Source organism: Podarcis liolepis (genome assembly GCF_965112155.1).
Source record: "Podarcis liolepis genome assembly, chromosome: 14".
Lineage (NCBI taxonomy): Eukaryota > Metazoa > Chordata > Lepidosauria > Squamata > Lacertidae > Podarcis > Podarcis liolepis.
In genome coordinates, this window is record NC_139569.1 from 25,134,406 (window position 1) to 25,152,420 (window position 18,015).

Genomic DNA, 18,015 nt, shown 5'->3' on the forward strand with positions numbered 1-18,015 from the left:
GGCGACCCGAGGGAGGGGAGGGAACAGGGAAGTCGAGGGCGGCGGCGAGCCGCGATGACGTCAGTGGGCCGCGCCGCCTCGCCCTGGCACGGTGTGAGAGCCCCGGCTAGTGGCGCGAGCTTCGGAATAAGTGGGATCCGCGTGCGCGAGACCGAGATCGCGGGTAAGGAGCTCAGCCCTGGGCAGGAGGAAGCGGGGCCGCGCGTGCGGGCCACATCCCCACAGAGAGTGAGCCTCCCCCGGCCCACCACTCCGGGCAGGTCCACTCGCATGAGGGGGCGGCGATGGCGACGGCCGGCAGCTTGCCTGCAATGCCATCCCTCGAGCAGGCGAGGAGCCCGGAGGCTACCAGATGGGAGTCCAGAGCACTTGGTCGCATTCAGGATCTAGAGTGGGGAAGCGGGGCTTGTGTCTGGGCTGGACACATTGGGCTGCCTGTGCCGCTCGACCTGCGGGGAGAAATCAGGGTGGGAGTCACGACCGTGAGGCAGGGCTGCCAAGTGTGGCAGAAGAGGACACGGCCGTCGCACCTGTCCTTAGGTAGGAGCTTCTTCTGTGTCGACCTGCTGCCCTAAAGTCTTGGCTTTTTTCTTGGCTTTTTGGCGGTTGGCACAGAAGGAAGGCAAGGGGGAGGGGGGGAATTGAAACTTACACTTTCGTGCGTCCCTCCCAGCATGACGCTGCGCGCTGACGTCACGGGGCTGTAATGGTGGTGTGCCTCGAGATTTTTTTCATGAAACAAGTGTGCCTTTGCCCAAAAAAGGTTGGGAAACACTGTCTTAGATCACTCTGATAAAAGCCTGAAGTTCTGCAGCCACTCCTGGTCGTCACCATTATTTATCTTGTAGGGTCAAGTTGGTAAAAATCTCACCTCGGTTCATTAGCTCCGTCGGGTGTTGTTTCTCGGTGTTTTTCCTCCCCCTCTTCCTTTTTCTAGGACTTTTAACTTGAGCTTTTAAGTCAAGCCTTGTGAGTATATTAGTTAAAGAGCAGCTGCCAAATGTTGTAGATAAAATACTGAGTCTGATAAGAGCTGAATAAAAACTGATAAAACTAATCAAAACTAATAAAAAACCGCACAACTGCTGCGGAGCTCAAGTCAGTGCTTCCACTAATGACGCCATCTTGGAAGCTCTCCTCCTGTGGGTCCTTGGGAAGAATTTCCTTACAGTCAAAGTAAGTGATAGTGGCAAGATGAAATTGATATGTCTTACACAGACAGCCCTGGTCTTTTACATGCAAGTCATGGGGCTGGAGAAGCCTAAGTCAGGGGTTTTGCTGCATATTCCTCTAATGAAAGCTTAGCTAACTGGTCTATTGATCCGGACTTGTTAGAAGTTGGTTTATATGCTCCCAGGCAACCTCAGCTTCATCCATATAATGACACCTCTGCTAGGCATAATAACAATCTTGGCACAACAGAGACTGAATCTCCTTCATCGGGGGAACTTTTATGTGACCGACGTCTCCTGATGCGTTGGAAAATGAAGTTTTGGGCCTGAATGCCATAATTGGTATACCGGTCAGGAATTCTGAATGTAGCCCGATGGATAAGACCTACCAGCAAAGAAACTGTAGTTAGTGATGGTTTGAAGATAGACCAATAGGTGTGAGTTTGCTAAGTCCCTATCAGATTCAGTAACCAAACAATTAAATGGCATTGATCGAGGTTGGAACTTGAACTCAGAAATCTGCTTTTACACCAATATGAATGCTCCAGATGGACTTGGAGGAGTGGTTTCCCATTCTTAATCCCTTCAGATCCAAGGCTACTGATAGTCGATGGGTATGCTGATAACCCACTTGCTACCATCCAAGGAAATCATCGTAGCCCGTCACCTAATCTAATTTGTTCAAACCCCAATCTGGGATCTTTTGGAGGAAGTCTGAAGGCTTCAGGTCAGCACTCCACATTTCCTGTTCTACAGCTTAAGACGGGAGGAAAAGGCAGTGTACAGTGGATTAATAAACATACAGTCGTACCTTGGTTCATGAACTTAATCCGTTCCAAAAGTCTGTTCTTAAACCAAAGCGTTCTTAAAGCAAGACGTGCTTTCCCATAGCAGCAGGGAACTCAACTTACAAATGGAACACACTCAACAGGAAGCAAAACATGTTCTTATTCCAAGGCAAAGTTCACAAACCAAAACACCTACTTCCGGGTTTGCAGCCTTCTTAATCCAAGTTGTTCATAAACTAAGCTGTTCTTAAACCAAGGTACCATTGTACTTGGAAAGATAGCAAATGAGGAGGGAAGTCCAGTTTCCAGTGATGGTTCTTCTAGAAAGAGGTCCCCAGATGTTCTACAGGTGGTCGTTCATAACTGGCCACTGAAGAAACCCAGTGGAATAATGAAAACAGATTCTGAACTGCAAAACGGAATTCAAGCCATGGTAGGGACTTCCCTGGATTTAGGAAATGTTTTATGGGATAAATTTTGATCTCTCTATGTTTGCTGACAGAGAGCTGTTATTCAAATTAAAGGGTTCTCCAAATAACTCTCCATGCCCCAGTCTGGAAAAGGCAGTTTGAGAGGAAGGAACAAGAAGTTCTTACGTCACAAGTGTCCTGCACTTGTCACCTAGCCTAATAATATCCAGATATGCTCCAATAGACAAGAAGGGAAGATTCATTATATTGGCCCAAACGCAGGTATTGGGGAAAATATGCCCAAAATAGAAATATGCCCCCAAACTACCCTGCTAGCAATCCATTTTCCAGATATCAAAGGGATTATCCATTAACAAACACTCATGATAAATCCAGGCCTAGGGGTAATTACAGAAAAGCATATTATGATACCTTCAGCTCTCCTCTAAGATACCATAACTGATTAGAAAACATCCAGAAATGTCTTAATATTCTTTCATGGAACCTGACGGGTAGGGATAATAAGAAGGCAGATAAGCATATTTGTATGCTCCAGCAATTTGATATAATATGTTTGCAAGAGATTTGGTCACACAAACTTAACCCTCCTCCCCACTTACAGGGTCATAATTCTTTTAACCAGTCAGCTGTTGAGAAATTTAAAAGGGGCCAAGGAAGTGAGGACCTGACTACCTTTATATTGTTATGAGTTGGGGGGCGGGGGAATAGGCTGTATGCTTAAGTCCCGTTTCTGATTCCTGGATCCAGCAAAGATTCAGTTGCAGGACTAGCCAGGCCAGCCTGGTAATGGTCCACTAAGTATGTGTCCTTAAGGTAACAAAGAAAGTGGCTCTCTGCCAGAGGGCAAATGTGTGGGCCTCGCTCCCTGAACTGTTTGTTAGAAAGACAAAAGGCCAGAGTGGAGAGTCGGATTATGTGAGCTAGATGTTGGGTGCAAAGGCTGCAGGCTAGGAAGGCAGAGAGAGAGAAAGCCATGCCTGATTTCTGAAGGAATTGAAGGCTGTGGCTGTGGAAGCAGCTGCGTTCCAAGGTGGGGGCAGGGGGCAGTCCAAGCCAGTGTTATTCCAAAGGAGGGGTGACAAAATGCCAACCCCCAATCGGCGGCACCTCCCAGGGGGTGCACCACGCCCCCTGGGATGTGCGCCACTCCGGGTACCAGAGCAGGTTGCTCTGCGTCTGTGTGTGGAAGAAGCAAAACCGTCTTTGAGTGTTGGTGCTGTGAACTCCTCCAGCATAGGCTCAGGCTGTATATATATGTAAATAAACCAGTTATCATAAAGACACTACCGTCTCCAAAATGAAAAACTCAACTCAACAATTTTGAGGTCTTCTTAAAAATAGCTCAACAACTTTCAGGGTGTCCTGGTTTTTACCAGTGGCGTAGCGTGGGTTGTCAGCACCCGGGGCAAGGCAAGTAATTTGCGCCTCCTAACCCGTGGATTTGCGCCCCCTAACCCTAACCCCCAGATGTTGCGCCCGGTGCGGCCGGGCCCCCCTGCACCCCCCACGCTACGCCACTGGTTTTTACTTTTTGAAATATGGCAGCCCTACCACTGCACCTCATTCGAAAGGAAACACGAACCCTGGGCAAGTGCCTGAAACCCTTGGAATCTCATATCGCTTGGAGTTTGGGGTGGTGTGTGATAATATCATTTGGCAGGGGAAGTTTTGATAGCAGATTTTGGAATTCAAAATAATTACCTGTTGTCAATACAAAGCAAAACTGTATTAGGAATCTTTCTTTTCTGTATAAATATCTCCCTTCTCCCTACTAACTGTCTGGCCCTGACCACCAAGATTTGGGCAGATGTAAGATCCCGAACCAGAGCAGCTCAGTCATAAATTCCCCTCAGCATTTATACATTTTTGTGGACTGGAGCAATTAGAGAGGATTTTTTGGTACTTTTAGGCTTGGGAAATATTTTCTTAATCTAATGTTGTTATTTGTACAAGAAATATAATACACAGGCCTGAAAATGTTGGAATTTGTATTCCAACATAATTCCTATATTCCTCACGGGAGTCCTGTAGACATATCTAAGGGTCAATATACTTATTTGAGCAGACGTGGTGGAAGTGCTATCGATCACATTATAGTCGCTCCTTCATTACTCACTGCTGAGAACACCTTTGAAGTATTAGAACAAACAGAAAGTGATTGCTTTCAAATATCAGTGACCCCATGTCCTTTCACAGAACGCATACCAACCACCAAATCTGCAGGAGTGTGTGGAGAAATACATGGTGTGAAAAGACTGAAATGCTCTCACAGATTGAACAGCGATATTCAAGAGACACTATATAGTAACTATCTGATGAGTTTGCACCAACTTTTTATGAGCAAATCTCCAAATCATGTTGATGCCCGCGGGGGCATGTCATGCGTCCCAGGGGCGTGCGTGCATCCCGGGGGGTCATGGTGCCCGGCGCAGTGGGGGGGTGGCCCTATGAGATAACTTCTACAATTAATAACTACAAACAGTCAACACACCTTGGCTGGTTTGATGGTTGATGCAAAATGGCTAGGAAAGTTTTGGCTAAGGCTATTAAGGATTTGCGTAAGAATCCATGGAAAATTTGGTCAAACATAGATTGGAATACAAGAGTCCAGCGGCCTAGCGTGGGTTGTCAGCACCCGGGGCAAGGCAAGTAATTTGCGCCCCCTAACCCCTAACCTGCCGCCGCTGCCAGCTTCTTCTTGCTGCTGCCTGGGCTGGTCTGGTGTGGTTCTCTCCCACGCTCAGCGCTGCGCTGGGCGGCCGCTGCACTGTCCCTCCCCCAGATAGTCCCTCGCTCTCTCTCCGCACCGCATGCCTGGCACCCACCCCCTCCACAGTGGGCGGCGACCCAGTGGCTCGGATCGGATTCGCACAGCCAGCACTGCAGTGAGAGAGAGTGAGTGAGCCAGGTAGGGGCAGAGAGCTGCGAGTGCGAGCGCGCCCCCCCCCAGATGTTGCGCCCGGTGCGGCCAGCCCCCCCTGCACCCCCCACGCTACGCCACTGCAAGTCTGCTCAAAAGCAAGAAAGTTGAATATACAAAAACCCAGTGGCAGGGATTGGGACTAGCAGTGATGGAACAGATGGAAGACAATTTCTGGGAACTGGTGGCCCAGGGTTTAAATGAAGTGAGATCATCACAGGAAATCTCAGTTCCTGCCTCTGACTGGGTGACATATTTCTCCAACATATTTGGTGGTCAGTCTAGGCAGTCACATGTATGTGTATGAGTGTATGAGAATTTCTCAAACCTACTTGAATGGCAGCCAGTCTCCTGTAATCATAGATTCGTAGAATTGTAGAGTTGGAAGAGACCACAAGGATCATTTAGCCCCACCTCCTGCAGTGCAGGAATCTTTCATGCAACGTGGGGCTCAAACCCGCAGCCCTGAGATTAAGACTTTAATGCTCTACTGACTGAGATAAAGGCCCTCATTTCTTGCCTGGAATCAAATAAAGCTCCTGGAGAAGATATGCCTCCACCTGAGCTCTCTAAGGGATATTTAGAATGGCAGATGTCTATCTCAGCTGGCTTGTTTGCCACCATCAACAATATGAGCCAAATGCCCTCTGGATGGAAAATGGAGTATCATTTTCCTGGTATATAAGACAGGTGATAGGAAGGATCCACAAAACTATCAGCCAGTTAGCTTGTTAGACATCTCAAAGCTATATGCGTTACATCTCCTTCAAAAATCATCAGAATGGTTTGCAAGATAACATTTTTCATGAAGAACAAACAGGATTCAGAAGAGGATACAGAACCATTGATTAAAGTTTTACTCTGAACCGTATTGTAAGGAAATATACTAAGAACATTAAGGATAGTCTTTATGTGGCCTTTATTGATCTTTCTGCTGCATCCAGCTCTATTAATCAAAACAAACTGTGGGAGAAATTTCAAATTGCTAACATTGACTGCAGACTTCTGCTATTGATCCAAGAACTATACTGTAATACAGAAAAGAGGGTCAGAGTAGGTTTAAATGGTGGTATGACTGATGCTTTTAAAATGTCATAAGGAGTGAAACAAGGTTGCACTTTGGCTCCCACTCTTTTTAACGTTTATATTAACAATTTGGTGCCATATTTAGCCAATTCAAACTCCCCCTCTCCTGTAATTAGGCACAGAAATATCTTAATATTGATGTATGCAGATGATTTAGTGCTCCTCTCTCTTTCCCAATTGCCCCCCCCAAAAAAAAAATCTATGGGAGGTGTTCAGCACATACTGTTAAGAGAAGAATTAAGATGAAGATTGTGATTTTTGGCACAGTCCTAGTTATAAATGGTGCTTAGGTCAGCAAGCTATAGAACAAATTCACTCGTTTAGATACTTGGGTGTACCCTTCAGTGAAACCCTCTCCTGGAGGTGTCATATGAAGACAGTGAAAGTGAAAACACAGAAAGCCATAGGGACATTGATGGAGTTCTGTTGCAATAAGGAAGGGCAGCTGGTTGAACCTAAGGGTATTTGGTAGCAAAGCACTTGCTCTGATTTGAACTCCATTAAAATTTTGGAAACTGTGCAGAATATTATTTTTTTCAGAAGCTATACTCTCTACCATCAGGAATATCAGCAGCTCTGCTTCATACAGAATCCAAGAGGCCAACAATTATGGCAAGAGCAGACTGTGCTCAGTTAAAGTAAATTTATTTTAAATTTCTACTACCATATGCCTGTTGAGCATTTTCCTGTGCTATATGGAACTGGGTGATAACCAATTCTGGAAAGCAGCTTGTCCAGATATTCTAGACTATCATTATTTTCCAGATCTGAGCTCTGCTTTGACCTTGAATACGTGTCAACTAAGGGATTGGCTCTTCTGGATAGAATCCAGAAGGGACCTACAATTAATTAGAAACACCAGATTTCCCCCTTGATACCCACTCATGAGGACAGAGCATTTTAGAGCTGGTTCTCTGACCAAACTCTCACCAGTTTCCTTAAGAAATGCCTTTATTGGACTGCATCTCCATGTGATACCTACTGCCATCTTGGATGGTTGTTAAAACAAGCTCCTATACGCAGGCAGACTTGGCATTTATGGTCCATCTCAGATGGAAGACATCTCTCATTCTCTATTAGCCTGCCCCTTTTTTATAGAGATACAAAAGATCACTTTCTGAAACCTTTCTTCACATAAGCAACTAGCAACACCCCGGCAGAAATGGTTCAGTTTCTTTTGAGTGACAATAATAGCTGCGTAACACAGAGAGTGGCCCTCTATGCACTGTCTGCCAAAAAATAAAGAAAGAAAGAAAAGGGAGTTAGATAAAATCGCTATAAATGGTTTTGGCTTGATTTGATTTGATTGTGTTGGTATCTCTGGTAACTTCTGTCTCTTACAGCGTGGATGCTGGCAAATTAGATTTTAAAAAGGCAAAATAATATTAGAATTGGAGCTGTCAGAGGTACACAATGCTCAGGAACTTGGCAAAATCTTTTTTATATTATGGACTTTTATTTTATGGATGTATGTCCTTAAAATTACTATCAATAATGTTGACTAATACACGTTTGTCATGGCCTTTGGCTAGAACAGCAGACTTATGAACCCGAACAATCAAAATTGTCTGGCAGAGGAACTGAACTGCTTGGAGAATGGTGGACTGTTCTTCACTAGAGGTTTTTAGATTCCAAATGACAGCCTATCAGGGATGCTGTAGGTATTTTCTGTATCAATGGGGGTGGGTGAGCCTTTGAGGTTGCCTTCCAACCCTATCACAGTAAAATTATGAAATCCACTTGGGATCTGGTGATGGCCACCATGTTGGACAGTTTTAAGACGGACTGAGACAATTGAACAGAGGGCAAGAGGGTGGGGTTTTTTGTCAGCATTGCAGAGGGTTAGACTAGTTGCATTGCAGAGGGATCCCTCCAGACTCTACAATTCTTTGTTTCTAGGATGCCTGTGTTGTGCCTCCATTATTGGAGAGAGAGTATGCCGGGGAGGCAAAGGTGCTGAACTGGGTGGGCCAGGGGTCTGATCCAGCAGAGCTCTTACGGTGTTCTTAAGCATATTTTCTCTTCTTTATTCTTTAGGGACGTTCAGAGGAATCTGTAAGCAAATCAATCATTTCCCAGAGGATGCTGACTATGAACAGGATGCAGCTGAATACCTCCTGCGTAAGGTTTACAACCTCTCGGGCAACTACAAATCTGTGCTTGTTGGGGGGGGGTCTACACACAGAAGGGATAGGGCTCACCCCTGTAGGCAACTGAGTGGCCAGCAAAATCCAGCTGGAGATTTCCTTGTCAGAGTATGTGTCAATCCCACTTTCGATGGAGCTTTTTTGAATTTTCCCTGAGCATCAAGGGTGGGTTGTGGAGTGTGTGTGTTTTCGATGCAGTGCATTAACTAATCACTTTCCTTATTTCATTCATTTACGACAGTGTCCTTTTCTCCCTTGGACTGACATCATTAAAAGATTGTATCTCTGAAAGGGATAGGCAAATCTATCTGTCAGAGCTGCTTGAAGATCCTAGCTCACACAGGATCACGCTAGCCAGCGATCATTAAGTAAAAGTCTTTATTGAATTACAGTTTCCATTCTCACGCTGCTGCTCGCAACTCTACGCCTAGTAGCTAGGTCGGCGAAGCTCCGTCTGAGTTCCCGCCCCGTGTGCACCAACTTAATATCCTAGCCTTGCTCCACCTCTTCCGCCTGACTGTCCTCCTCTGGGTCCCTCTACCCCCCGGGGCTTCTTTCTTCCGGGATTCTTCTGACGCTGACCCGGACCCTTCTGCCTCCTTGCGCCGGGCTTTAGGACCTGGTTCCCTTTCGGGGCTGCTTACTGCGCCGCCTTCCTCTGCATTTGAACTTGGCGCGCGCGCCCAACCTCCCACTTTCCTCTTAACCGTTTCTTCGCTCCCCGATGGAGGTGTGGCCACTCCTGACTCATGTCCTCCCTCCTGTGGTGAGCTGCCAGCGCTTCCCCCCTGGCTCCCTTCCTCTTCCCTGTTTCCTGGCGGTGACGCTGGTCCCGATTTCCAGCTGCTCTCCTCTGAGTCCCCTCTGGCTCTATCTTCCTGGGGTGCCCCCCTGGACTCCCCCCTTGCCCTGGCTACTGGTGCTCCTTTCTGTGAATCCTCTGATTCACTGGAAAGACTGGGAGATCTCGGGTCGTCGTCATCACTCATCTTTTCTTCTGCCTCCTCCCCTTCGCTCTCTGTTTCCTCCCTTGCCCGTGCCTCTGCTCCTAAACCCCTGACATCCATCCCCCCCTCGAAGCCCCCCATTCCCCCCTCCCCTCCTTCCGGTGCTGGAGCTGGGGGCTGCTGTTGCAAAGGGACGAACGTCGGATATCGGTCGCTTCCCGTGGCGGGCCTCCCTCTGAAGTCTCGCGGGTCTTCCTCCCTACTCTCGTCGACAACGGTCACCTCCGCTTCCATCTCTGTGCCGCCGCGCTCGAAACCAGGGTCGTCTCCGAAAACGTCCATGTCCGTCTCTCCCTCACTCCCTCCTGGCGGCGTTGCTCGTCCTGGGCCCTCCAACCACCGTCTGCGGAACTGCTCCTCTGGTCTATCGTCCCACCAATACGAGGGTTCTGATGCAGATCCCGAGGGTGACCCCTCCGGGGAACGGACGTCTTGTGTCGGGTCCTCATCCGAGTCGAACCCCCGGAAAGTGCTAGCTGAAAGCGTGGGCGTGAAAAGCCAGTCGTCGAAAAAGTCTGCTGGCATAGGCCTATGGGGAAAGAGGGCATGAAACTCGTCTTTGAGGAGAGGTTCGTCCAAGGCGTAGCCCGGCACCCAGCTGTTCGCACTGGCCGGGGTGCCCTCCTTGGCGAGAAAGTATTCTACCCCCTCTTCCCCCCATCTGGAGTCCAAAATCTCCGTGACTTCGTTGATGCGCTCCTTCTGCGCCACTCCCGCGTGCCCTGTTTTGTCTCTGACCGGGCTCGGCGCCGTTCCGGGTTCCTGAAACCTGTGAGGTGCCTTGTAGGGAGTGAGCACCGATCTGTGGAATACCGGATGCATCCTGGAACCCTCCGGAAGTGCCAGTCTGAAAGCTACCGGGTTGACCTGCTCTTCGACTTGGTAGGGCCCCAGTTGTTTATGCCCTAGTTTCTTCTTGGCCAACGACCTGGCCGGCACTGCGTGGGCTGCTAACCAGACCCAGTCTCCCACGTGGAGCTCTTCGCCAACCCTTCTGTGTTTGTCCGCTTGCACCTTGTATGCGTGCTTGGCCAGCTCCAGGTGGCGCCTCAGCTGATCGTGGACTTCCTGCAGCTCCGACGCGAACGCATCTGCTGTCTGCGGCTCCCCCTCCCCCATTCTTTCCAGTCCCGGGAAGGTTCTGGGGTGCCTCCCGTTGTTGGCGAAGAACGGCGTGACCCCCGTGGACACGTGCTTCGTGTTGTTGTAGGCGAACTCGGCAAGCGGCAGGTAATCCACCCACGTCGCAGGCTGTTGATTTGCATAACATCTCAGGTACTGCTGCATGATGGCATTGACCCGCTCCGCTTGCCCGTTGGTCTGCGGGTGTCTCGCCGACGCCAGGTTGATCTTGACGTTCAGGAAGCCCATCAGCTTCTGCCAGAAATTCGAGATGAACTGCCGCCCCCGGTCGGACAGAATAGACCGTGGCAGACCATGAACCTTGAACACATGGTCTATGAACAGTTTGGCGGTTTGCTCCGCCGTGGCCACCTTAGCACACGGAATGAAATGCGCCATCTTGGAAAACAGGTCCACCACCACCAGCACTGCCGTCTTGCCCCTTGAGCTGGGCAGATCCGTGACAAAGTCCAGGGCCACCCTTTCCCAAGGTTCGACCGGAGTTTGCAGCGGTTCCAACAGTCCGGCCGGCGGTTTGTGCACTGGTTTGGCCCTCTGGCAGGTGTCACACCTCGCCACGTAGTCTGCGACCTCCCCTCTCATTCCAGGCCACCAGAAATCCCTGGCTACTAATTCCACCGTCTTCTCCTTGCCAAAGTGCCCGGCCGTGGGCGCGTCGTGCAGCTGCTGCAGCACCTTGGCTCGAAGTTCGTCTCCCGGCACGTAGACGGCCCCTTTACGGATGAGCAATCCATCTCTTAGCTGGAAACCGTCGGCCGCTGCCTTGCCCCTTTGCACCTCTGCCATCTTTGCTTGTGCGAAGGAGTCCCCCTGCAACGCTCGTCGCACCGCCTCTAGGTCCACGGTCGCCGCGGCGCACGCCCACACTGTTGGTGCGAAGATGTGCATGGCGGCCGCTGGTGTTGCGTCCTCCAGATACTGAGGCTTACGGGAGAGAGCGTCTGCCATGATGTTGGTGTCCCCCGGGACATACTCTATTCGGAAGTCGAAGTTCGCAAAGAACTCAGCCCAACGTATCTGCCTCTGGTTCAGGAACTGTGCCGTGCGCCAGTGCTCTAGATTCTTGTGGTCCGTGCAAACCTGCACCGTGTGCTTGGCGCCGATCAGAAAGTGCCTCCACGCCTTGAACGCTGCGTGGATGGCCAGCAACTCCCTGTCCCATATGGTGTAGTTCTGCTCGGACTTGCTGAGCTTCCTGGAGTAAAACGCTCCCGGTCGCCACACCCCCTGCGGGTCTTTCTGCAGCAGGACCGCCCCCACGGCTCTGTCCGAGGCGTCTGTCTCCACCCTCATCGGCTTGCTGGGGTTGACATGAAGCAGCTGCTCTTCCGACGCGAAGAGACGCTTGAGTGCCTGAAAGGACTGCTCCGCCTGCTCTGTCCAAATGAACTTCTTTTTTTTGGAGCTAAGCGTGTCAGTGATGGCCGCCGTCTGCATCGCGAAGCCCTTGATAAACTTGCGATAGAAGTTCGCAAAGCCGACAAACCGTTGGACCTCCTTCCGGTTGCGCGGGCTCTTCCAATCCAACACCGCTCGAACCTTGGCGCTGTCCATGGCGAGCCCCTTGTCAGACAGCTTGTAGCCCAGAAAATCCACCTCCGGCACGTCAAATTGGCACTTCTCCAGCTTGGCGTAGAGCCTATGTTGCTTTAGCCTGCTCAGCACTTCCTTGACGTGTTTGTCATGCTCCTGCTGCGACTCCGAAAAGATCAGGATGTCATCTAAGAAACAGACGCACGTCTTGTAGAGAAGTCCCGCCAACACGTGATGCATAAACGCTTGAAAAACGTGGGAGCCATTTTGCAATCCAAAAGGCATAACTCTATATTCGTAGGTCCCCAGTGGCGTGAACATGGCTGTCTTCCACTCATCACCCTCCCGCATGCGAATGAGGTTGTACGCCCCCCGCAGGTCCAACTTGGTGAACACTCTGCCCTTCCGTACCTTTGCGAGGAGGTCGTCAATTCGGGGCATGGGGAAGTCCGATGGCCTAGTCACACTGTTCAAAATCCTGTAATCCACTACGAGTCTCTTTTGGGGCGTGTCCCGCTTCTTAACAAAGAATACGGGACTGCCCCCCACTGCCCTGGACTCCCGGATGAAGCCGCGCTGCAAATTATGATCAATGAACTCCTTGAGTTCTTGCAGTTCGTCCTCTGACATGGAATACAGTTTCCCTTTAGGCAGCGCCGCCCCCGGCAGCAGGTCAATTTTGCAGTCATATGGTCTGTGAGGGGGTAGCCTGTCTGCCTCCTTCTCGCAGAAAACTTCCAAAAATTCTGCATACTTGTGGGGAATCGCTTGCAGCGTGCCTAGCAGCAGCTGTGACTCCTCTTCCTCTCCTTCCTGCCTGGGCACGATGCAGTGTTCAGCACAAAAGGAAGAGCCGAAGGTCAGCTGCCTCTGGTACCAAGCCATCGTTGGGCTGTGCTTGTCCAGCCAACTCATGCCCAATACAATGGGCGTGTCAGATAGTTGAGTGACGTTGAAGCTGATGATTTCTCTGTGATTCCCAAGTCGCATCACCATTGGTGGCGTCTGCTTCACCACTTGCCCCCCGAGCAGCTCCCTGCCATCCACCGTGACAACCTGCAGGGGCAGTGTGGCCGGCAGCAACTGCACAGCGTGCCTGTCGACAAAGTCCTGCCCTATAAAGTCCGCATTGCTGCCTGAGTCAATGGTGATTGGCACGTCCATGGTGATTCCATTGGGCAGCTGGAGAGATGCTGTGAGCCTCACTACTGGTTTGGGCGGGAGGGGGTTCACGGGCTGTAAAATCTCTGGGGACTGCGTCACTAACACGTCTGGCTGGGCCCCAGTGCCTCTTCCTCCAGCCAGACAGCGTCGTTTCCCTGCTGTGGTCCTCCTTGCTGCGTTGCTGCAGTCACCATTGCTGAGGCTGCAGTGAGCTTGTGGGGCCTCTGGGGACACTCTTTTGCCATATGCCCTGGCTCCTCACAGACGTAACACTTCCTGTTCCCTCTAGGAGGCTTCGCTTTCACTGCTGCCGGTGCTAGGGCTCTGGTTGCTGACTGAGCCCTTGCACCTCCAACCTCCATAGGTTCGGCTCCTCCTCCTGGCGGAGGCGTGGATTGCGCCCGCGCTGCTTCTCTGGGAAGGAAGGAGGGGCCCCCGGCTGGTTCGCGCCCTCCACGCCCTTCGTCCCTGCTCCACGGACGTCCTTCCAGCCTCACCCCCACTGCCAGTGCCCTCTGAACGACCTCCTGGGTGGTTCGGGGTCTCTCCCCCCTCGCAATCTCATCTTTAATCGAGTTGTGCAGCCCCTCCCAAAAGAGGTCTCTTACAGGAGCCGAATCTCTGTCCCATTCCAGGGCACTGACCAAGGCGAAAAAGCGGGCATGATACTGCCTGACGCTGGCCCTCCCTTGTCTCAGCCCATGCACCTCCTTCCGTGCAAGATCCACGTCAATACTTGATAAAAAACACCCATCCATCGCTTTAATAAAGGCATCTGCATTCTGGAGCGCCGGATCCTTATCTCTCCATAAATTGCGTAGCCATGCTTTCGCATCCCCATGCAAATGGGACATGATGAACCCCACTCTCTCTTGTTCATCTCTAAAGTCTTTATGCAGCAGTTGCAGTGCGCACAGTACGTCGGCTCTAAAGTTGGGATACTGTTGCAGGTTCCCATCGAAGTGAGAGACCAGCCCGCCTGTCCGTCTCGCCAACCCAATTCCCTCCTGCCGGGGTGTCTGCTTTGTCAGCACGTCTAACCTGACCTGGAGATCCCTGCAGGCGGCAGCTGCTTCCTCCTCTCTCTTCCTGGATGCGAGAGCCTCGGCGTTCAGTTGTGCCACTGCGTTTCTGAGTTCCTCTATCTGCTGCTCAGCCGTCATGTCGTCTGCCGTTCGTGAGCTCGCTAGTAGGCACCTGTTTCTCTCCCCTCCTCGAGGCTGTAGATGCCCACAAGAGGGAGACGGAGCTTACTGTCAGAGCTGCTTGAAGATCCTAGCTCACACAGGATCACGCTAGCCAGCGATCATTAAGTAAAAGTCTTTATTGAATTACAGTTTCCATTCTCACGCTGCTGCTCGCAACTCTACGCCTAGTAGCTAGGTCGGCGAAGCTCCGTCTGAGTTCCCGCCCCGTGTGCACCAACTTAATATCCTAGCCTTGCTCCACCTCTTCCGCCTGACTGTCCTCCTCTGGGTCCCTCTACCCCCCGGGGCTTCTTTCTTCCGGGATTCTTCTGACGCTGACCCGGACCCTTCTGCCTCCTTGCGCCGGGCTTTAGGACCTGGTTCCCTTTCGGGGCTGCTTACTGCGCCGCCTTCCTCTGCATTTGAACTTGGCGCGCGCGCCCAACCTCCCACTTTCCTCTTAACCGTTTCTTCGCTCCCCGATGGAGGTGTGGCCACTCCTGACTCATGTCCTCCCTCCTGTGGTGAGCTGCCAGCGCTTCCCCCCTGGCTCCCTTCCTCTTCCCTGTTTCCTGGCGGTGACGCTGGTCCCGATTTCCAGCTGCTCTCCTCTGAGTCCCCTCTGGCTCTATCTTCCTGGGGTGCCCCCCTGGACTCCCCCCTTGCCCTGGCTACTGGTGCTCCTTTCTGTGAATCCTCTGATTCACTGGAAAGACTGGGAGATCTCGGGTCGTCGTCATCACTCATCTTTTCTTCTGCCTCCTCCCCTTCGCTCTCTGTTTCCTCCCTTGCCCGTGCCTCTGCTCCTAAACCCCTGACACTATCCATTTTGGTTCTCTCGTTTTTCCAATATTAAATTCAATTCGTATTTCTGCAGCAGTTTGAGGATTCTTTTTCTTCTTCTTCTTTTAATCCACATGAAACTTTGTCAGCTTTTCTGTGTGAATTTCTCCAGATAAACACATTTCTCTATGGCAGGCATATTTTTTGCACTGGGAAATCATGCCTCTGAAAGCCAGTTGCTGGGAATCACAAGCAGAGAGAGCTGCTGTTGTGCTCAGGTCTTACTTGAGGGCATCTGCTTGGCCATTGTAAGAACAGGAGGCTGGACTAGATGGACCAGGGGCTGGATCCAGCAGGCACATCTTGTGTTTTCCTAATATAATGCATCATTGTATGTCATTCTCATCAATTTTATGCATGTTTTCCCCTAGTATATGCATTTCTCTACATTTCTTTTGACTGGAGAGCTGCATTGTTAAATAAGTGCAAATTTCAAAGGATCCCTGTGTTTCAGTTCTTCAAGGGTGAATTAGGCAGTTTCTCATCCAAATGCAAACAAAGTTGAATTTCTCCCCATCCCTCATCACAAGTTATTATATTTGTTTCAAAATCCAGTCACTTGGGCAGGATGTGATGAGTGAAGGGATAGACAGATCGGCTTAAGCCCCATCCTTATCCGTTTCCCTCAGTCTGTTCTGCCCCCTATTTTTGCAGACTTTCCTAAAGAACCCATGAAAAATCCACATGTAAATTATGTGTGTTTTGTACACAACGTTTCCTGAAAAATACACATTTCCCAGTGCATTTCCTCCCCAAAATATGCATTTTGTATGCATTTTTATTGTAAAGATGCATATCTTGATGCAGACATTTTTGAAACAAACTGCATAGCCATGGAGGCCAACTCATGGGGGCCGAGCCCTTGCGGGCAGCCTCCAATATTTTTTGGTAGGGGGCTATGCCCCCCTAAAGTCCCAAAAATTCAGGGGGTGGAGGAGGCTGAGCATGGAGCCAAGCATGGCATGGCTTTAGTGACTGGCTCCTTCTCCTTCTCTTGCCATGGAAGAGAAAGAGGACTGAAGCAGCCCCCCACCAGTGGCGATGGCAGGAGGAGGAGCTGCCAGTCATTGAAGCCATACTGTTGCCACATTTGGTTCTGCCCCCGGCTCGTTCTGGTGCCCTGACATCACACACAATGTCACACGCACGACATTGCCCATCCCTTCCCCCTATATCACCATTGGAAGCTGGAGCCTCTGTGCACAGTCCAGGTGATAGTTGCATTCTGATCCACAATAGAATTTGGAAATGTCAATTCGAGTCAGTCCTCTGTGACAAGCAGACCAAACAAATTCATCCCCCATCACTTGGCAGAGGATTTAGTCCTCAAAAAAAAATAATGTTCCCAGTAAATTGAAAGCTCCAGGGCTTACCTGATTATCAGGAGGAGAAATCTAGGCAGCTGCCTGGGCTGGCAAGATGTAGGAAATAGCAAAAATGCAAGAAATAATTATGTCGGTCTGGACAACCGATCCCACGTTGAGATATTATTTGACTTGTGTGCAGCGGAACCAATGTGGGAGCGGCGCCCTTCCCAGACTCACTGTCACAATGTGTCTCCATAGAGCAGTAGAGATTGGTGGGTCAGAAGGAAGGGAGCCCAACAGTAGGTGGCGCCAGAGCCAGTGACAGGCAGAGCCAACTAACTCTCGTTTGGTCTCCTCCTGCTCCTTGTCCTTCTTCATCCTCATCATTATGAATGTGCAGGCGTCCCCCCACTTACATGCGATCGACATGCATATACGCGTGGCACCAGGAAATAAATAACTAATTCAATTCAAACCTGGAAGTGCTGGAGAGTCTTCCCCAGGGCCTGAAATGGATATCAGTGAGGGCGGAGGAAGCCCTGAAGAGACTGGAGGCGCAGCAAGACTTTGTTTAGGCTGCTCAGCCTCCCTGCCTAACAGCTGGTGTGTGTGGTACAGTAGCAGTGGCTGCCACTTTTCAGCTCGTCCTCCAGCCTGCAGTCAACCCCAGAGCTTCAGTTCAAGTTGTGGATATTTTTGGATACGGTATTTTTGGTCTGGATTGGAGAGAGAGCGGCAGAGGGCAATTTAAGGGTGCTTAGAGGGTGCTTCCCATTTCCCACTATTTCACTTCTGCGCGCGGCGGGCCCAGAATATAACCCTTTGTAAGTGTTGGGTGGGGGCCACCTATTTTCATTGCCTTCTAAACCACCCTCTCAGGGCAATTCATGCACAAGTTAATTAAAAGCAGTTATAACGGAGATTTGGATTTAATGGAGAAATTGACAAGCAAAGTTCAGGAAAGAACACAACATAAGAAATCCAATAACTTTAACAAAATGTGGTTTAGCTTTATTACATATGTTTCATCAAAGGAACATGGTTATAAACCACCAAAAATGCATAGAAATCTGTGGAACAGATTTTAATAAAGTGACTCTTAATAAAAATGCTTTGAAACCTTGTGTTGGGGAAATTAAAGTGGGGAGGGGGCAACTTATTCTATTATTTACTAAAGTATGTAAAATCAAGAAACTTTTTATAAAAAAACCCCAGTTAAATCACAAAAACAACAAATTCATTTAAAACAAGACTAAAACCCTAACAAAGAGACACTCGTGGTAAAGA

At 50.0% G+C, this 18,015-nt stretch overlaps 1 protein-coding gene across 2 annotated transcripts in view; it reads left to right on the forward strand.

Annotated features, from left to right (window-relative positions):
* The window catches only part of CACNG3 (calcium voltage-gated channel auxiliary subunit gamma 3), an 84,412-nt gene that overhangs the window by 58,844 nt on the left and 7,553 nt on the right, over positions 1 to 18,015 (forward strand). For both annotated transcript variants that reach the window (XM_083474026.1, XM_083474025.1), the window contains exon 2: positions 8,435 to 8,518. In XM_083474026.1, the coding sequence (XP_083330152.1) occupies positions 8,435 to 8,518 (84 nt within the window). The remainder of the gene's footprint in view (positions 1 to 8,434; positions 8,519 to 18,015) is intronic.